A 20,707-nucleotide genomic window follows, 5' to 3' on the forward strand; every position below is an offset into this window, starting at 1 on the left:
ATATCACGTCTACAGACCACCTACAGCCTTCATATGACGTCTACAGACCACCTACGGCATTCATATCACGTCTACAGACCACCTACAGCCTTCATATGACGTCTACAGACCACCTACGGCATTCATATCACGTCTACAGACCACCTACAGCATTCATATCACGTCTACAGACCACCTACGGCCTTCATATCACGTCTACAGACCACCTACGGCCTTCATATCACGTCTACAGACCACCGACAGCATTCATATCACGTCTACAGACCACCTACAGCCTTCATATCACGTCTACAGACCACCTACAGCCTTCATATCACGTCTACAGACCACCTACGGCCTTCATATCACGTCTACAGACCACCTACGGCCTTCATATCACGTCTACAGACCACCTACGGCCTTCATATCACGTCTACAGACCACCTACAGCCTTCATATCACGTCTACAGACCACCTACGGCATTCATATCACGTCTACAGACCACCGACAGCCTTCATATCACGTCTACAGACCACCGACAGCCTTCATATCACGTCTACAGACCACCGACAGCCTTCATATCACGTCTACAGACCACCTACGGCATTCATATCACGTCTACAGACCACCTACGGCCTTCATATCACGTCTACAGACCACCTACAGCCTTCATATCACGTCTACAGACCACCTACAGCCTTCATATCACGTCTACAGACCACCTACGGCCTTCATATCACGTCTACAGACCACCTACGGCATTCATATCACGTCTACAGACCACCGACAGCCTTCATATCACGTCTACAGACCACCTACAGCCTTCATATGACGTCTACAGACCACCTACGGCATTCATATCACGTCTACAGACCACCTACAGCCTTCATATGACGTCTACAGACCACCTACGGCATTCATATCACGTCTACAGACCACCTACAGCATTCATATCACGTCTACAGACCACCTACGGCCTTCATATCACGTCTACAGACCACCTACGGCCTTCATATCACGTCTACAGACCACCGACAGCATTCATATCACGTCTACAGACCACCTACAGCCTTCATATCACGTCTACAGACCACCTACAGCCTTCATATCACGTCTACAGACCACCTACGGCCTACATATCACGTCTACAGACCACCTACGGCCTTCATATCACGTCTACAGACCACCTACGGCATTCATATCACGTCTACAGACCACCTACGGCCTTCATATCACGTCTACAGACCACCTACGGCCTTCATATCACGTCTACAGACCACCTACGGCATTCATATCACGTCTACAGACCACCTACAGCCTGCATATCACGTCTACAGACCACCTACAGCCTTCATATCACGTCTACAGACCACCTACGGCCTTCATATCACGTCTACAGACCACCTACGGCCTTCATATCACGTCTACAGACCACCTACGGCATTCATATCACGTCTACAGACCACCTACAGCCTTCATATCACGTCTACAGACCACCTACGGCATTCATATCACGTCTACAGACCACCGACAGCCTTCATATCACGTCTACAGACCACCTACAGCCTTCATATCACGTCCACAGACCACCGACAGCCTTCATATCACGTCTACAGACCACCTACGGCATTCATATCACGTCTACAGACCACCTACGGCCTTCATATCACGTCTACAGACCACCTACGGCATTCATATCACGTCTACAGACCACCTAGGGCCTTCATATCACGTCCACAGACCACCGACAGCCTTCATATCACGTCTACAGACCACCTACGGCATTCATATCACGTCTACAGACCACCTACGGCCTTCATATCACGTCTACAGACCACCGACAGCCTTCATATCACGTCTACAGACCACCTACGGCATTCATATCACGTCTACAGACCACCTAGGGCCTTCATATCACGTCTACAGACCACCTACGGCCTTCATATCACGTCTACAGACCACCTACAGCCTTCATATCACGTCCACAGACCACCGACAGCCTTCATATCACGTCTACAGACCACCTACGGCATTCATATCACGTCTACAGACCACCTACGGCCTTCATATCACGTCTACAGACCACCGACAGCCTTCATATCACGTCTACAGACCACCTACGGCATTCATATCACGTCTACAGACCACCTAGGGCCTTCATATCACGTCTACAGACCACCTACGGCCTTCATATCACGTCTACAGACCACCTACAGCCTTCATATCACGTCTACAGACCACCTACGGCATTCATATCACGTCTACAGACCACCTACAGCCTTCATATCACGTCTACAGACCACCTACGGCATTCATATCACGTCTACAGACCACCTAAAGCCTTCATATCACGTCTACAGACCACCTACGGCATTCATATCACGTCTTCAGACCACCGACAGCCTTCATATGACGTCTACAGACCACCTACGGCCTTCATATCACGTCTGCAGACCACCTACGGCCTTCATATCACGTCTACAGACCACCTAAAGCCTTCATATCACGTCTACAGACCACCTACGGCATTCATATCACGTCTACAGACCACCGACAGCCTTCATATCCCGTCTACAGACCACCTACGGCCTTCATATCACGTCTACAGACCACCTACAGCCTTCATATGACGTCTACAGACCACCGACAGCCTTCATATGACGTCTACAGACCACCTACGGCCTTCATATCACGTCTACAGACCACCTACAGCCTTCATATCCCGTCTACAGACCACCGACAGCCTTCATATCACGTCTACAGACCACCTACGGCATTCATATCACGTCTACAGACCACCTACGGCCTTCATATCACGTCTACAGACCACCTACAGCCTTCATATCACGTCTACAGACCACCTACGGCCTTCATATCACGTCTACAGACCACCTACAGCCTTCATATCACGTCTACAGACCACCTACGGCATTCATATCACGTCTACAGACCACCTACAGCCTTCATATCACGTCTACAGACCACCTACGGCATTCATATCACGTCTACAGACCACCTACGGCCTTCATATCACGTCTACAGACCACCTACGGCATTCATATCACGTCTACAGACCACCTACAGCCTTCATATCACGTCTACAGACCACCTACGGCATTCATATCACGTCTACAGACCACCTACAGCCTTCATATCACGTCTACAGACCACCTACAGCCTTCATATCACGTCTACAGACCACCTACAGCCTTCATATCACGTCTACAGACCACCTACAGCCTTCATATCACGTCTACAGACCACCGACAGCCTTAATATCACGTCTACAGACCACCTACGGCCTTCATATCACGTCTACAGACCACCTACGGCATTCATATCACGTCTACAGACCACCTACGGCATTCATATCACGTCTACAGACCACCTACGGCATTCATATCACGTCTACAGACCACCGACAGCCTTCATATCACGTCTACAGACCACCTACAGCCTTCATATCACGTCTACAGACCACCTACGGCCTTCATATCACGTCTACAGACCACCTACGGCATTCATATCACGTCTACAGACCACCGACAGCCTTCATATCACGTCTACAGACCACCTACAACATTCATATCACGTCTACAGACCACCGACAGCCTTCATATGACGTCTGCAGACGACCTACGGCCTTCATATCACGTCTACAGACCACCTACGGCCTTCATATCACGTCTACAGACCACCTACGGCATTCATATCACGTCTACAGACCACCGACAGCCTTCATATCCCGTCTACAGACCACCTACGGCCTTCATATCACGTCTACAGACCACCTACGGCCTTCATATCACGTCTGCAGACCACCTACAGCCTTCATATCACGTCTACAGACCACCTACAGCCTTCATATCCCGTCTACAGACCACCGACAGCCTTCATATCCCGTCTACAGACCACCTACAGCCTTCATATCCCGTCTACAGACCACCGACAGCCTTCATATGACGTCTACAGACCACCTACGGCCTTCATATGACGTCTACAGACCACCTACAGCCTTCATATCCCGTCTACAGACCACCGACAGCCTTCATATCACGTCTACAGACCACCTACGGCATTCATATCACGTCTACAGACCACCTAAAGCCTTCATATCACGTCTCACAGACCACCTAAAGCCTTCATATCACGTCTACAGACCACCTAAAGCCTTCATATCACGTCTACAGACCACCTACGGCCTTCATATCACGTCTACAGACCACCTACAGCCTTCATATCACGTCTACAGACCACCTACAGCCTTCATATCACGTCTACAGACCACCTACAGCCTTCATATCACGTCTACAGACCATCGACAGCCTTCATATCACGTCTACAGACCACCTACGGCCTTCATATCACGTCTACAGACCACCTACAGCCTTCATATCCCGTCTACAGACCACCGACAGCCTTCATATCACGTCTACAGACCACCTACGGCATTCATATCACGTCTACAGACCACCTAAAGCCTTCATATCACGTCTCACAGACCACCTAAAGCCTTCATATCACGTCTACAGACCACCTACGGCCTTCATATCACGTCTACAGACCACCTACAGCCTTCATATCACGTCTACAGACCACCTACAGCCTTCATATCACGTCTACAGACCACCTACAGCCTTCATATCACGCCTACAGACCATCGACAGCCTTCATATCACGTCTACAGACCACCTACAGCCTTCATATGACGTCTACAGACCACCTACGGCCTTCATATCATGTCTACAGACCACCGACAGCCTTCATATCACGTCTACAGACCACCTACGGCATTCATATCACGTCTACAGACCACCTACAGCCTTCATATCACGTCTACAGACCACCTACAGCCTTCATATCACGTCTACAGACCACCTACAGCCTTCATATCACGTCTACAGACCACCTACGGCCTTCATATCACGTCTACAGACCACCTACAGCCTTCATATCACGTCTACAGACCACCTACAGCCTTCATATCACGTCTACACACCACCTACAGCCTTCATATCACGTCTACAGACCACCTACAGCCTTCATATCACGTCTACAGACCACCTACAGCCTTCATATCACGTCTACAGACCACCTACAGCCTTCATATCACGTCTACAGACCACCTACAGCCTTCATATCACGTCTACAGACCACCTACAGCCTTCATATCACGTCTACAGACCACCGACAGCCTTCATATCACGTCTACAGACCACCTACGGCCTTCATATCACGTCTACAGACCACCTACGGCATTCATATCACGTCTACAGACCACCTACGGCATTCATATCACGTCTACAGACCACCTACAGCCTTCATATCACGTCTACAGACCACCTACGGCATTCATATCACGTCTACAGACCACCTACGGCATTCATATCACGTCTACAGACCACCTACGGCCTTCATATCACGTCTACAGACCACCTACGGCATTCATATCACGTCTACAGACCACCTACGGCCTTCATATCACGTCTACAGACCACCTACGGCATTCATATCACGTCTACAGACCACCTACAGCCTTCATATCACGTCTACAGACCACCTACGGCATTCATATCACGTCTACAGACCACCTACAACATTCATATCACGTCTACAGACCACCGACAGCCTTCATATGACGTCTCACAGACCACCTACGGCATTCATATCACGTCTGCAGACCACCTACGGCCTTCATATCACGTCTACAGACCACCTACAGCCTTCATATCACGTCTCACAGACCACCTACGGCATTCATATCACGTCTACAGACCACCTATAGCCTTCATATCACGTCTACAGACCACCTACGGCATTCATATCACGTCTACAGACCACCTACGGCATTCATATCACGTCTACAGACCACCGACGGCCTTCATATCACGTCTACAGACCACCTACAGCCTTCATATCACGTCTACAGACCACCTACAGCCTTCATATCACGTCTCACAGACCACCTAAAGCCTTCATATCACGTCTACAGACCACCTAAAGCCTTCATATCACGTCTACAGACCACCGACAGCCTTCATATCACGTCTACAGACCACCTACAGCCTTCATATCACGTCTACAGACCACCTACGGCCTTCATATCACGTCTACAGACCACCTACAGCCTTCATATCACGTCTACAGACCACCTACGGCATTCATATCACGTCTACAGACCACCTACGGCCTACATATCACGTCTACAGACCACCTACGGCATTCATATCACGTCTACAGACCACCGACAGCCTTCATATCACGTCTACAGACCACCTACAGCCTTCATATCACGTCTACAGACCACCTACGGCATTCATATCACGTCTACAGACCACCTACGGCCTACATATCACGTCTACAGACCACCTACGGCATTCATATCACGTCTACAGACCACCTACGGCCTTCATATCACGTCTGCAGACCACCTACAGCCTTCATATCACGTCTACAGACCACCTACAGCCTTCATATCACGTCTACAGACCACCTACGGCCTACATATCACGTCTACAGACCACCTACGGCATTCATATCACGTCTACAGACCACCTACGGCATTCATATCACGTCTACAGACCACCTACGGCCTTCATATCACGTCTGCAGACCACCTACAGCCTTCATATCACGTCTACAGACCACCTACAGCCTTCATATCACGTCTACAGACCACCTACGGCCTACATATCACGTCTACAGACCACCTACGGCCTTCATATCACGTCTGCAGACCACCTACAGCCTTCATATCACGTCTACAGACCACCTACAGCCTTCATATCCCGTCTACAGACCACCGACAGCCTTCATATCCCGTCTACAGACCACCTACAGCCTTCATATCCCGTCTACAGACCACCGACAGCCTTCATATGACGTCTACAGACCACCTACGGCCTTCATATGACGTCTACAGACCACCTACAGCCTTCATATCACGTCTACAGACCACCGACAGCCTTCATATCACGTCTACAGACCACCTACGGCATTCATATCACGTCTACAGACCACCTAAAGCCTTCATATCACGTCTCACAGACCACCTAAAGCCTTCATATCACGTCTACAGACCACCTAAAGCCTTCATATCACGTCTACAGACCACCTACGGCCTTCATATCACGTCTACAGACCACCTACAGCCTTCATATCACGTCTACAGACCACCTACAGCCTTCATATCACGTCTACAGACCACCTACAGCCTTCATATCACGTCTACAGACCATCGACAGCCTTCATATCACGTCTACAGACCACCTACGGCCTTCATATCACGTCTACAGACCACCTACAGCCTTCATATCCCGTCTACAGACCACCGACAGCCTTCATATCACGTCTACAGACCACCTACGGCATTCATATCACGTCTACAGACCACCTAAAGCCTTCATATCACGTCTCACAGACCACCTAAAGCCTTCATATCACGTCTACAGACCACCTACGGCCTTCATATCACGTCTACAGACCACCTACGGCCTTCATATCACGTCTACAGACCACCTACAGCCTTCATATCACGTCTACAGACCACCTACAGCCTTCATATCACGCCTACAGACCATCGACAGCCTTCATATCACGTCTACAGACCACCTACAGCCTTCATATGACGTCTACAGACCACCTACGGCCTTCATATCATGTCTACAGACCACCGACAGCCTTCATATCACGTCTACAGACCACCTACGGCATTCATATCACGTCTACAGACCACCTACAGCCTTCATATCACGTCTACAGACCACCTACAGCCTTCATATCACGTCTACAGACCACCTACAGCCTTCATATCACGTCTACAGACCACCTACGGCCTTCATATCACGTCTACAGACCACCTACAGCCTTCATATCACGTCTACAGACCACCTACAGCCTTCATATCACGTCTACACACCACCTACAGCCTTCATATCACGTCTACAGACCACCTACAGCCTTCATATCACGTCTACAGACCACCTACAGCCTTCATATCACGTCTACAGACCACCTACAGCCTTCATATCACGTCTACAGACCACCTACAGCCTTCATATCACGTCTACAGACCACCTACAGCCTTCATATCACGTCTACAGACCACCGACAGCCTTCATATCACGTCTACAGACCACCTACGGCCTTCATATCACGTCTACAGACCACCTACGGCATTCATATCACGTCTACAGACCACCTACGGCATTCATATCACGTCTACAGACCACCTACAGCCTTCATATCACGTCTACAGACCACCTACGGCATTCATATCACGTCTACAGACCACCTACGGCATTCATATCACGTCTACAGACCACCTACGGCCTTCATATCACGTCTACAGACCACCTACGGCATTCATATCACGTCTACAGACCACCTACGGCCTTCATATCACGTCTACAGACCACCTACGGCATTCATATCACGTCTACAGACCACCTACAGCCTTCATATCACGTCTACAGACCACCTACGGCATTCATATCACGTCTACAGACCACCTACAACATTCATATCACGTCTACAGACCACCGACAGCCTTCATATGACGTCTCACAGACCACCTACGGCATTCATATCACGTCTGCAGACCACCTACGGCCTCCATATCACGTCTACAGACCACCTACAGCCTTCATATCACGTCTCACAGACCACCTACGGCATTCATATCACGTCTACAGACCACCTATAGCCTTCATATCACGTCTACAGACCACCTACAGCCTTCATATCACGTCTACAGACCACCTACGGCATTCATATCACGTCTACAGACCACCGACGGCCTTCATATCACGTCTACAGACCACCTACAGCCTTCATATCACGTCTACAGACCACCTACAGCCTTCATATCACGTCTCACAGACCACCTAAAGCCTTCATATCACGTCTACAGACCACCTAAAGCCTTCATATCACGTCTACAGACCACCGACAGCCTTCATATCACGTCTACAGACCACCTACAGCCTTCATATCACGTCTACAGACCACCTACGGCCTTCATATCACGTCTACAGACCACCTACAGCCTTCATATCACGTCTACAGACCACCTACGGCATTCATATCACGTCTACAGACCACCTACGGCCTACATATCACGTCTACAGACCACCTACGGCATTCATATCACGTCTACAGACCACCGACAGCCTTCATATCACGTCTACAGACCACCTACAGCCTTCATATCACGTCTACAGACCACCTACGGCATTCATATCACGTCTACAGACCACCTACGGCCTACATATCACGTCTACAGACCACCTACGGCATTCATATCACGTCTACAGACCACCTACGGCCTTCATATCACGTCTGCAGACCACCTACAGCCTTCATATCACGTCTACAGACCACCTACGGCCTACATATCACGTCTACAGACCACCTACGGCATTCATATCACGTCTACAGACCACCTACGGCATTCATATCACGTCTACAGACCACCTACGGCCTTCATATCACGTCTGCAGACCACCTACAGCCTTCATATCACGTCTACAGACCACCTACAGCCTTCATATCACGTCTACAGACCACCTACGGCCTACATATCACGTCTACAGACCACCTACGGCATTCATATCACGTCTACAGACCACCTACGGCCTTCATATCACGTCTGCAGACCACCTACGGCCTTCATATCACGTCTGCAGACCACCTACAGCCTTCATATCACGTCTACAGACCACCTACAGCCTTCATATCACGTCTACAGACCACCTACGGCCTACATATCACGTCTACAGACCACCTACGGCCTACATATCACGTCTACAGACCACCTACGGCCTTCATATCACGTCTGCAGACCACCTACAGCCTTCATATCACGTCTGCAGACCACCTACAGCCTTCATATCACGTCTACAGACCACCTACGGCATTCATATCACGTCTACAGACCAACTACAGCGTCCATATGTCTAAAGACCACCTACAGCCTTCATATCACGTCTACAGACCACCTACAGCGTCCATATGTCTACAGACCACCTACAGCCTTCATATCACGTCTATACATCAGTCCCACAAGGACGTTGCACATTAAAGCCGTGTTTCCATGAAGACCATTTCTGATGAGGCTCCTGTAGCTGGATCAGCTGAAGGTCCAGATGCACCTATCAGGTCCTGGTTCAGGTCTATGTAGCCTCTGTGAGATACACAGAGTTTTTCAGCTTTGCTTTCAGTGTGTCCGACTGTCTGACCTTCGCTGGTGTTTAGAAGTGAAACTGAACCAATGAGAACACATGGTGTGATTTTCAGTAGAACTTAAAGAGAACTGCAAACAAACCTGTTCAGGAACTCTATGATGGTGAACGGTGAGGAGTCAGCCGTTGTCGTGGCAACCCAGTAGAGCCCTCCCTGCCGGACGTGGACAAAGTGCAGATCTTTGTGACTCTGGTGAACAACAGAGACATTTCAGACTGGAACTTCTCTCAAAGAATTTGTGAATAACTTTATAACGAATCATCTTGCACAAAGACAACAGCGTTGTTACCATGACAACCGGAGGCTGGTCTCCAGTCAAGGCTGTGACTTTCTCATAGAAAGTATTGACGACATCATTTCCAGCTTCTCCTCGGACTGACAATCGGGTCAAGGCTAACCTTTATCCAGTTCAGAATCCCTGCAGGCATCAAACCAGACCTCCATGATATCTTTTCTGCCATTAAACTGGATAAAAATGGGTCTTCAATCTTTTCCAAAGGAAAGTTATTGATCAGTTGACTACAATAAGTACCGGCGCACAGCCTCGGTTATTTTTAACTGGACAGCAAGGATACAGTCCTTATAGATGAGGTGGTCTCCCTTCGAGGACAAGATGAAAACCTGAGAGATCATCCTGCAGAGAGACAGATGAGATGGCAGCTTTCAGAAAACACAACTCTGTTCCTTTTATATCTCTCTACATACAACTATATTTATTTTATATCTCTCTACAAACAGCTCTATCTATTTTATATCTATACACACGATCTGTCTTTTCAGCCTGGGGAAAGAAAGCCACTAAATAACGTCAAACTTAACTTATTAAACTCCAAACTCGTGAAAACACACATTATATTTTCAGCATGTATTGCCATTAAATTTGCTTTAACTTAAAACTACACACACACATATCCCTTGAATCTTCTGAAGCTGTGATGAAGACCACACATTTCTTCACTTACCTTCTTCACATAGGAAAGGAATAATCCCATGAAAATAAATATTTTAGCTTTTATTAGCCGGTATGCTAACGTTAGCCTAGCGGAACAAGCTAACCGGAAGCTAAAGTTTTATCCATACAATATTTGAATGTATAATATTTTCCATATAAGTCATTTTAAACCGCAAATATTATTGAATACAGGCAGATTACATGTTAATGTGGTGTTTGAAATACAAAGTGAATGTTTTTACGTGTTTAGCTGTGCCGAAAAGCTAATGTTTACAAACCGGGTCAACGGCTTAGTTAAAAGTTTGCCTCACCGCTCCACCTACTGGCGCGCGGACAAATAAATAAATATTTGTAAAATCCAAATGTTGTTAGATTTTCAGTGGTTACCAAATTACTACAAAATATTTTTAACATTGTAATTTTCAAACAACTCTAAAAATTCAAGGTGATCATTTCGTTTTATCTTTAGAAACAGTTTCTTAAGTGAACACATCCGAACAGCAGGGGGCAGCATAGGCTACAACACCAACCGGAAGGGATTCATCCTACAAGGGAAACCATATCCAGCAGAGCATCGGTTTGTTTTAAAAGCCGAACACCATGAAGTAAGTGTCATTTTCTCTTTAAATGCTTTATTTTGGGATTTAAGTCATTATTTCTTTCTTCACAGCCTACGTGGAACGTCCTTGTGGGACTGATGTATAGTAACGGGACAGCCTCCGTTACTCACCCTAACTTTGAGCTAAAAGCTAGTAAACAGTGTAGCATGCCAAACTTATCCAGATTATACTGAAAGCCTGAAGCATTTAAAACGAGTCAAATCATCCAGATTATACTAAATTAAAGTAAGGAAGAGTAGCTGTAAATCTCTGCATATTACATCCAGAATTCACGTTAAATAGTGGAGAGATTTTCACCTTTTCTTTTACGTTTTTCGCTTTAAATGGATTTCAATGAAACTTTATTTGTACAGAAACACCTGACAACAAGGTGATCTCAGGTGATTTTACAGCCACATCACCTCAAGCCTGTTCATTATTAATAGACTCATGGAAAATCAGATAACAGCACCGAATAACAATAATTTAAAATAATTTATCTCAACACATAAAACAAACGGGTGAAAAGAAACTAAAATCACCTGAACTTCTCTTTAATGGTTTATAATATGTAAACAAATAAAAAGTAAATAGTATTAATGTCTGTTTAGCGGTGTATTTCCCTGTAAAGTCTTCTATAAAGCTTTTTATTGATAACTATAATTTCAGTAACTGAGTTTTTGAAGCTTAAAATCCCCAAATGGGTAAAAATGTAAAGTTCGCCGTTTTCTGTGACATAAAAACAGCCGTTTGACGCGTCAGATTTCACCAGACGTTTGTCAACATGATGATGATGATGGTCTGTTCTCAGTCCGCTGACGAAAGTGAAGCTGATCAATGAGCTGAATGAGCGCGAGGCCGACCTCGGGATCAGCGAGTCGGTTTCCTGGCACACGCAGTACAAGGACAGTGCCTGGATCTTTGTAGGTGAGTCCTTCCTCGCCGGGCTGCAGCGCCAAGCTGCACGCCGCTGAGCTGCTCTCTGACCCTTGTTTCCTTGCAGGAGGATTTCCCTACGAGCTGACCGAAGGCGACCTGATCTGCGTCTTCTCTCAGTAAGTACCTGCAAACCTTCATCATGTGTGACGCCGAACCGCTTTGTCTCAGACCCTTTAAAACGAGCTTCGGTCCAGAGGAGACGGAGGCGTTTCTGGATCCCGTTCTTTGCATGAAGCGGCTTTAAGCTGCATTTGTAAGTTTCAGGATGAATTTCTGAAGGTGTTATGAAGCCATAAAGCGATTTCCAGTAGAGAATCAAGTCTACGTTCAATGCAGAGAATTATCAGCCACAGTTCTGCTTGAGGGAAGATTGTCCCCAACATACAGAGATTCTTCCTAAATCTTTTTAAATCATACACTGTATCTGGATCTCTCCAGACTGATGAAGCTCTTTCTACCTGAAATGCTCCTTTTATTACCAGCCATGTAACAAACTCAGCTAGTTGTTAAAATCTCCTCCAATCGTGACTTTTCCAGCCTTTTGTTGCTCCTGTTCAACATATTTTCCATCAAACGTAAACCCTCCGTTTCTCATCTCATCCGTTGTTTTAAATGTGCCTTGATGAGGACTGGAAACTTAACAAGGCCAAAAAGTCAAATGTTTTCTTCCAAACTCGCCGTCAGGTACGGCGAGGTGGTTAACATCAACCTGGTGCGCGACAAGAAGACGGGGAAGTCGAAAGGTTTCTGCTTCATCTGCTACGAGGACCAGAGGAGCACCATCCTGGCCGTGGACAACTTCAACGGCATCAAGGTGACGCTGCCGCCTGCAGGCCCAAACCGGAACTGCAGCGACCTTTCCGTCCAGGATAATTACGTTTTTCTCATGTAAGATGAAGAGAAACTGGAAAAATAAACTATTTTTACTGTTTTTTTGTGTTTTGTGGCAGATTAAAGGTCGAACCATTCGTGTTGATCACGTTAAAGACTACCGTCCTCCCAAAGACAACGAGGACATGGATGATGTGACCAAACGTCTGCGGGAGCAAGGATGTGCGCCCGAAGCCCCCGACGCCCTGCCGTCCTCTTCCTCAGAGGAAGGCGAGCTCCACCAACCTGCGAAAAAACCCAAGAAAGGTGAGCCGACTTCCTGCTGTATGAAACCACCTGACGCCAGAACGCAGGGTTACATCTCCTCGTTTCTTCTCAGACAAAGAGAAGAAGAAGAAGAAGGAGAAGAAGAAGAAGAAGAAGAAGAAGAAGAGTCGGGCATCATCTTCGTCTACGTCTCCTCCTCCTCCTTCTCGTCCTGCAGCCGTCAGAGTCAAAGAGGAGAAGGAGGACGGCGCCTACGACAAATACAACCAGAACGAGCAGAGAGCGAGGGAGACGGCGAGACGGCGGGAGGACGAGGACCGGCGGCAATGGACCGAGGGAGAGCGGGACGAGGACCGGCGGAGGAACCGCGAGACGGACGACAGAAGAAGAGACGCAGAGAGAGACAGTGACCGGAGGAGAGACGTGGACAGAGAGCACAGAAGAAGATAAACAATTATCAGATGAGTCACTTCTGGATCATTTGATAGTTTTTGGGGTTTTTTGGACATAAAACATGAAAAAATGTTTTAAAATATGTTCAGAAAGTTGCTGAATCATCAGATTCCTGCTGAGTCATCGGATTTCTGCTGAGTCATCGTTACCTTTTGTACTGGTCTGACTGGAAAACGCGGCGACCTCTGGTGGCTGCAGCTGTTATTACACCAAGACGTTCTGACTTCATTCACGTTTCTTCTGTTTTCGCTTCATCCAGAAAATCCTCCTGCACATTTTATGTTGTTTTTGTCTTTATTAAAATCTGAATCTTTTCTGCGGAGCATCAGCGTTTGCTGTGAAGCAGAAAAATTATGTTTGTGTGCAGAAATATGTGTCGTTCAGGAATAAAATCCTTCCAGTGAAGATGCAGTTCACTCACTCCAGTTCAGACTTTCCAACACAACTTGCGCAGAAACGGCTCTTCTTAGCAGATCAACAGCGACTCGGCTTTCACTCCACCAGGAGCCCAGCTGGAGCCCAGCATTCCCAGTACAAACTGGTGATCTCAACCAGTCCCATTTGTATTCAACAACTAAAGAAGAGTCTCGTCTTCGTGTCGCTTATCCGGGGTCGGGTCGCGGGGGCAGCAGCCTAAGCAGGGAAGCCCAGACTTCCCTCTCCCCAGCCACATTTGCCAACTCTGCGGGGGGGGGGGCATTCCCAGGCCAGCCAAGAGATATAATCCCTCCAGCATGTCCTGGGTCTTCCCCGGGGTCTCCTCCCAGAGGGACGTGCCTGGAACACCTCACCAGGGAGGTCCAGGAGGCATCCTGACCAGATGCCCGAGCCACCTCAACTGGTTCCTCTCGATGTGGAGGAGCAGCGGCTCTACTCTGAGCCCCTCCCGGATGAGCGAGCTCCTCACCCTATCTCTAAGGGAGAGCCCGGCCACCCTGCAGAGGAAACTCATTTCAGGCACCTGTATACGAGATCTCGTTCTTTCGGTCACGACCCACAGCTCATGACCATAGGTGAGGGTAGGAACGTAGATTGACTGGTAAATCGAGAGCTTCGCCTTCTGGCTCAGCTCCTTCTTCACCACGACAGACCGGCGCAGAGTCCGCATTACTGCAGACACCGCACCGATCCGTCTGTCCATCTCACGCTCCATCCTTCCCTCACTCGTGAACAAGACCCCGAGATATTTAAACTCCTCCACTTGAGGCAGGACCTCACCCCCGACCTGGAAAGGGCAATCCACCCTATTCCGGCTGAGGACCATGGTCTCAGATTTGGAGGTGCTGATTCTCATCCCGGCCGCTTCACACTCGGCCGCGAATCGCTCAAGTGAGAGCTGGAGATCACGACCAGATGAAGCCAACAGGACCACATCATCTGCAAAAAGCAGGGACCCAATCCTGAGGCCACCAAGTCGGATCCCCTCAACACCTTGGCTGCGCCTAGAAATTCTGTCCATATAAGTTATGAACAGAATCGGTGATAAAGGGCAGCCTTGGCGGAGTCCAATCCTCACCGGAAACGAATCTGACTTACTACTGGCAATGCGGACCAAGCTCTGACACCTGTCGTTCAGGGACCGGACAGCTCGCACAAGGGGGTCCGGTACCCCATGATCCCGGAGTACCCCCCACAGGAGCCCCTGGGGGACACGGTCGAATGCCTTCTCCAGGTCCACAAAGCACATGTAGACTGGTTGGGCAAACTCCCATGCCCCCTCCAGGACCCCAGAGAGGGTATAGAGCTGGTCCACTGTTCCACGACCAGGACGAAAACCGCACTGCTCCTCCTCAATCCGAGATTCAACTATCCGGCGGACCCTCCTCTCCAGGACCCCAGAATAGACCTTCCCAGGGAGGCTGAGGAGTGTTATTCCCCTGTAATTGGAACACACCCTCCGGTCCCCCTTCTTAAAAAGGGGGACCACCACCGCAGTCTGCCAATCCAGCGGCACTGCCCCTGATGTCCATGCAATGCTGCAGAGGCGTGTCAGCCAGGACAGCCCCATAGCATCCAGAGCCTTAAGGAACTCCGGGCAGATCTCGTCCACCCCCGGGGCCTTGCTGCCAAGGAGCTTTTTGACCTCCTCAGCGACTTTGGCCCCAGAGATAGGAGAGTCCACCCCTGAGTCCACCAGCTCTGCTTCCTCATCGGAAGACGTGTTGGTAGGATTGAGGAGGTCTTCGAAGTATTCCCTCCACCGACCCACAACGTCCCGAGTTGAGGTCAGCAGCTCCCCACCTCCACTGTACACAGTGTTGATGGAGCACTGCTTCCCCCTCCTGAGCCGCCGGATGGTGGACCAGAATCTCCTCGAAGCCGTCCGGAAGTCTTTCTCCATGGCCTCGCCAAACTCCTCCCATGCCAGAGTTTTTGCCTCGGCAACAGCCGAAGCCGCATGCCGCTTAGCCTGTCGGTACCCATCAGCTGCCTCCAGAGTCCCACGGGCCAAGAAGGCCCGATAGGACTCCTTCTTCAGCTTGACGGCATCCCTCACTGCTGGTGTCCACCAACGAGTCCTGGTATTACCGCCACGACAGGCACCAACAACCTTACAGCCACAGCTCCGGCCGGCCGCCTCAGCAATAGAGGCATGGAACACAGTCCATTCGGACTCAATGTCCCCCGCCTCACTCGGGACATGTTCGAAGCTCTGCTGAAGGTGGGAGTTGAAGCTCGCTCTGACGGGGGACTCAGCCAGACGTTCCCAGCAGACCCTCACAACACGTTTGGGCCTGCCAGATCTGACCGGCCTCCTCCCCCACCATCTGAGCCAACTCACCACCAGGTGGTGATCAGTTGACAGCTACGCCCCCCTCTTCACCCGGGTGTCCAAGGCATGTGGCCGCAGGTCCGACGATATGACTACAAAATCGATCATCGAACTGCGGCCCAGGGAATCCTGATGCCAGGTGTACATATGGACACTCTTATGTTGGAACATGGTGTTCGTTATGGACAATCCATGACGAGCACAGAAGTCCAATAACAAAACACCATTTGGGTTCAGAGGGGGGGGACCATGCCTCCCAATCACTCCCCTCCAGGTCTCACTGTCATTGCCCACGTGAGCATTGAAGTCCCCCAGCAGAGCAATGGAGTCCCCAGAAGGAGCACCCTCCAGCACTCCCTCCAAGGACTCCAGAAAGGGTGGGTACTCTGAACTGCTGTTCGGTGCATAAGCACAGACAACAGTGAGGACCCGTCCCCCCACCCGGAGGCGGAGGGAAACTACCCTTTCATCCACCGGGGTAAACCCCAACGTGCAGGCACCAAGCTGGGGGCTGATGAGAATGCCCACACCTGCTCGGCGCCTCTCACCATGAGCAACTCCAGAGTGGAAGAAAGTCCAGCCCCTCTTGAGGGTTCTGGTTCCAGAGCCCAAGCCATGCGTCGAGGTGAGTCCAACTATTTCTAGTCGGAACCGCTCAACCTCGCACACAAGCTCAGGCTCCTTCCCCACCAGAGAGGTGACGTTCCACGTCCCTAGAGCCAGCTTCTGCAGCCGGGGATCGGACCGCCAGGGTCCTCGCCCCTTGCTGCCACTCAGCTCACATTGCACCCGACCCCTACGGCTCCTCCTGCAGATGGTGAGCCCACGGGAGGTGGGGCCCATGCAACCCTTTCGGGCTGAGCCCGACCGGGCCCCATGGGCGAAGGCCCGGCCACCAGACGCTCGCTCTCGTACCCCGCCTCCAGGCCTGGCTCCAGAGGGGGGTCCCGGTAACCCGCGTCCGGGCAAGGGAACATTTATGTCCAGGTTCGTCATCATCATAGGGGTCGATGAGCCGTGCTTGGTCTGGTCCCTCTCCTAGACACCTGTTTGCCATGGGTGACCCTACCAGGGGCATAAAGCCCCCGATAACATAGCTGCTAGGATCTTCGGGACACACAAACCCCTCCACCACGATAAGGTGACGGCTCAGGGACTAAAGCAGCATGACAAGCTAAAAGCTTGTTAAATGAGACATTTATGTAAAACAACACAAACAGGCTGATTATTCATGGAACAAAATCAGGTTAAAAAAAGAAACATTTAAAAGCTCAAATTGGGTTTTTAAAATAAATTTACTAAATATTCTTTTTTACCACAGAAACGTGGAGAAACAAACTCATGGGAGAACCCTGACCTGAAAAATAGTGCTGATAAAATACAGTCTGCATCATAGAAAGCTTAAAATTTATAGTTTATTTGCATGCTTAAATACAAAAAATGTACATGTTCTTCACGTGAACCTTTTCTGTGTGAGGGTACGGAGCAGCTGTCATGTAAAAACTAAGACAAGAAGACAAACATTCTGGTTTTATTTATATAAAATCAACCGTCCAGCAACACGGCAGAGTTTTTGTAGTTTTCTACATAAAGTCCAGATTCAACAGCTGTAGAGAGAGATGCTTCCTTTGTGATTTATTCTGCTGATAAAGATATTTCCTTCACTCTCAGCCTCTAATTCGGAAAGAAAAACATAACAAAGGGACTTTCTCCGATGTTTTACTCTATTAATCCTAAATAAAAAGATTATTTTGTTTGTAAAACAAACTTTTTTGGTAACTTTTGTTGTAAAACAAACTAAAAAAGGGTAAAAAACTTCCTCTCAGACATCAGCACCGTATCCATTAGTCGTAGGGAAACAGTTTCCTGAGTTAAACACAAGTATATATTAAGTCAAACTGCATTTTTGTTGACTTTCTTACATATTTGAGTCACCAGTGATGAAGGTTTTCTCCTAATAACATGTAAATTCCCTGAGAATGAGGTAAGTTGGAATAAAAGAGGCAATAACATGAAATAACTTTTATCCAAGTTCGGAAAACTAGCTGAAGGTGAAATGAATGTTTGCAGCCTTCGTAACAGCTTCTAAGTGGACACAGCTAAATAAAATGAACTGTAGACTTGATAAAAAGATATTTTTACTTCATTTAAACCTAAAAGAGCTTGATGTTTCCTTAATTAGCCCATTTGGCTAGCTAGCTAGCTAACCAGGACTGTGATAGCAAACATACATTAGCACGCTAATCAATAAATGATCATCTCTCTGCAACAAGTGATTATTGGAGAGATAATTACAGCATTAACAGAATTCTGAAACATGAGTATTGTGTTATTAGACGGAAATCTGTGTCTTAGTCACTTCTTAAAAATCTATGAAAGTTTTTCTCGTAACAAACAACTAACTGCGGGTTGTTCATGCGTTTTCAAAGTGAAGGGATATTTAAGTACGTTATGTCTTCTACATTCATCTTGTGTCATATTTTGGTCTGTTTTAGGCGATGTTGAGCTAGCTAACGTGTACCAAATGTTGCAAAAGTAGTAGTACCACTGAACACCACTGGGGAAGCGTTGAACAGCACAATGAAAGTTAAAGGGGAAAAGAAGAAGAAAACTTTTTAATGCATCAGTCTGCATGTGGCATTAACTCTGAAAGCGAGGCTGAGTTTGGTGTCTTTACACAGAAACGAAATGACTCCAGCAAAACAAAACAAAAAAACCCCTTTATCTTCCTTACCGATGGCAATTCTAACAGTTTTTAAGTTTTCACATTGAAAAAATGACGTTAACACGGCAGTATCATCAACATTAGTACCGATACTTGGATTGATCCAGCTGCCACAATATTGTAGATTACATGTAAAACTAAGAATGCTGGAAAAACTGCATCATTTTTACAACTGGTTAAACTGGTACCTCCACTGGCCCCTATTGGTCACCCTCAAATCGCAGCTCAAAGAACACGTAGCGTTAATTTATGAGAAAACCCACGCAATACCCATGATAACGTAGCTAAACGGTAGCATGTTGTCGTCCTTAAAGAAACAGGAGCTAAAACTGGACTGAAGGACTAAGGCTTCATATAATCAACATGGCCGTCATCAGAAATAAGCAGCTAAGAACAACATATTCGTGTTTTGTTCCCTGTCGTTAGCATTAAAACAGACTTAGTGAAGATTGTTAGCATAATTTCCCTTCAATGTCAGTTTATATCTTCTACAATTACAGCTAGCCCTAAAACAAACATAGCAGAGGACTTTGACTTTTTTCTTAAAACTGTAATAACTTAAAAAACGCATTTCCAGCGACTGTACCGACCCGCCAGTAAGGGACGAGGAAGCTAGCTTGGAAAAAGAAGGCTCACAACGTTCTGAATCCAAACACTGCGTGTTCAGCGTGTCGGATTTCCATTGTATTGTTTGATCAAACTGACAATCGTTTTCAGGCAACATTTTTTGATGAATTTATTTGCTGCATGTTGTGTCAGTTTTAGATGGATGTCCTTACTTTCACATGTACATACACATGTGAAACATCTGTGCAAACCTGTTTTTGGAACATTTTCATGCAGTCCACATGTGAAAAACATGATTCACATTTCAACATGTGGTCGGCACATGTGAAGAATGTGAAACTTAATGTAAAGCACATTTGGTTCATGTGAAGAGCATGCA

The 20,707-nt window shown here is 47.9% G+C and overlaps 2 protein-coding genes across 4 annotated transcripts in view; one reads left to right on the forward strand and one right to left on the reverse strand.

Annotated features, from left to right (window-relative positions):
• The window catches only part of ap4m1 (adaptor related protein complex 4 subunit mu 1), an 81,508-nt gene extending 70,081 nt beyond the window's left edge, over positions 1–11,427 (reverse strand). For all 3 annotated transcript variants that reach the window (XM_079247126.1, XM_079247125.1, XM_079247124.1), the window contains exons 1-4: positions 11,185–11,427; positions 10,798–10,856; positions 10,512–10,597; positions 10,305–10,411 (exon numbers count right to left, since the gene is read on the reverse strand). In XM_079247126.1, coding sequence (XP_079103252.1) covers positions 10,305–10,411; positions 10,512–10,597; positions 10,798–10,855 — 251 coding nt within the window. In that variant the 5' untranslated portion in view covers position 10,856; positions 11,185–11,427. The remainder of the gene's footprint in view (positions 1–10,304; positions 10,412–10,511; positions 10,598–10,797; positions 10,857–11,184) is intronic.
• A 315-nt stretch (positions 11,428–11,742) lies between these two features.
• rbmx2 (RNA binding motif protein X-linked 2) lies at positions 11,743–14,674 on the forward strand. Its single transcript, XM_079248035.1, has 6 exons — positions 11,743–11,779; positions 12,585–12,700; positions 12,777–12,828; positions 13,397–13,526; positions 13,663–13,849; positions 13,923–14,674. The coding sequence occupies exons 1-6, from the start codon at positions 11,775–11,777 to the stop codon at positions 14,258–14,260; spliced, it is 828 nt and encodes a 275-aa protein (XP_079104161.1). The 5' UTR covers positions 11,743–11,774; the 3' UTR covers positions 14,261–14,674.
• Positions 14,675–20,707: the final 6,033 nt, after the last annotated feature.

The sequence above is a fragment of the Telmatherina bonti genome (assembly GCF_933228915.1).
Source record: "Telmatherina bonti genome assembly, chromosome: 10".
Classification (NCBI taxonomy): Eukaryota; Metazoa; Chordata; class Actinopteri; order Atheriniformes; family Telmatherinidae; genus Telmatherina; species Telmatherina bonti.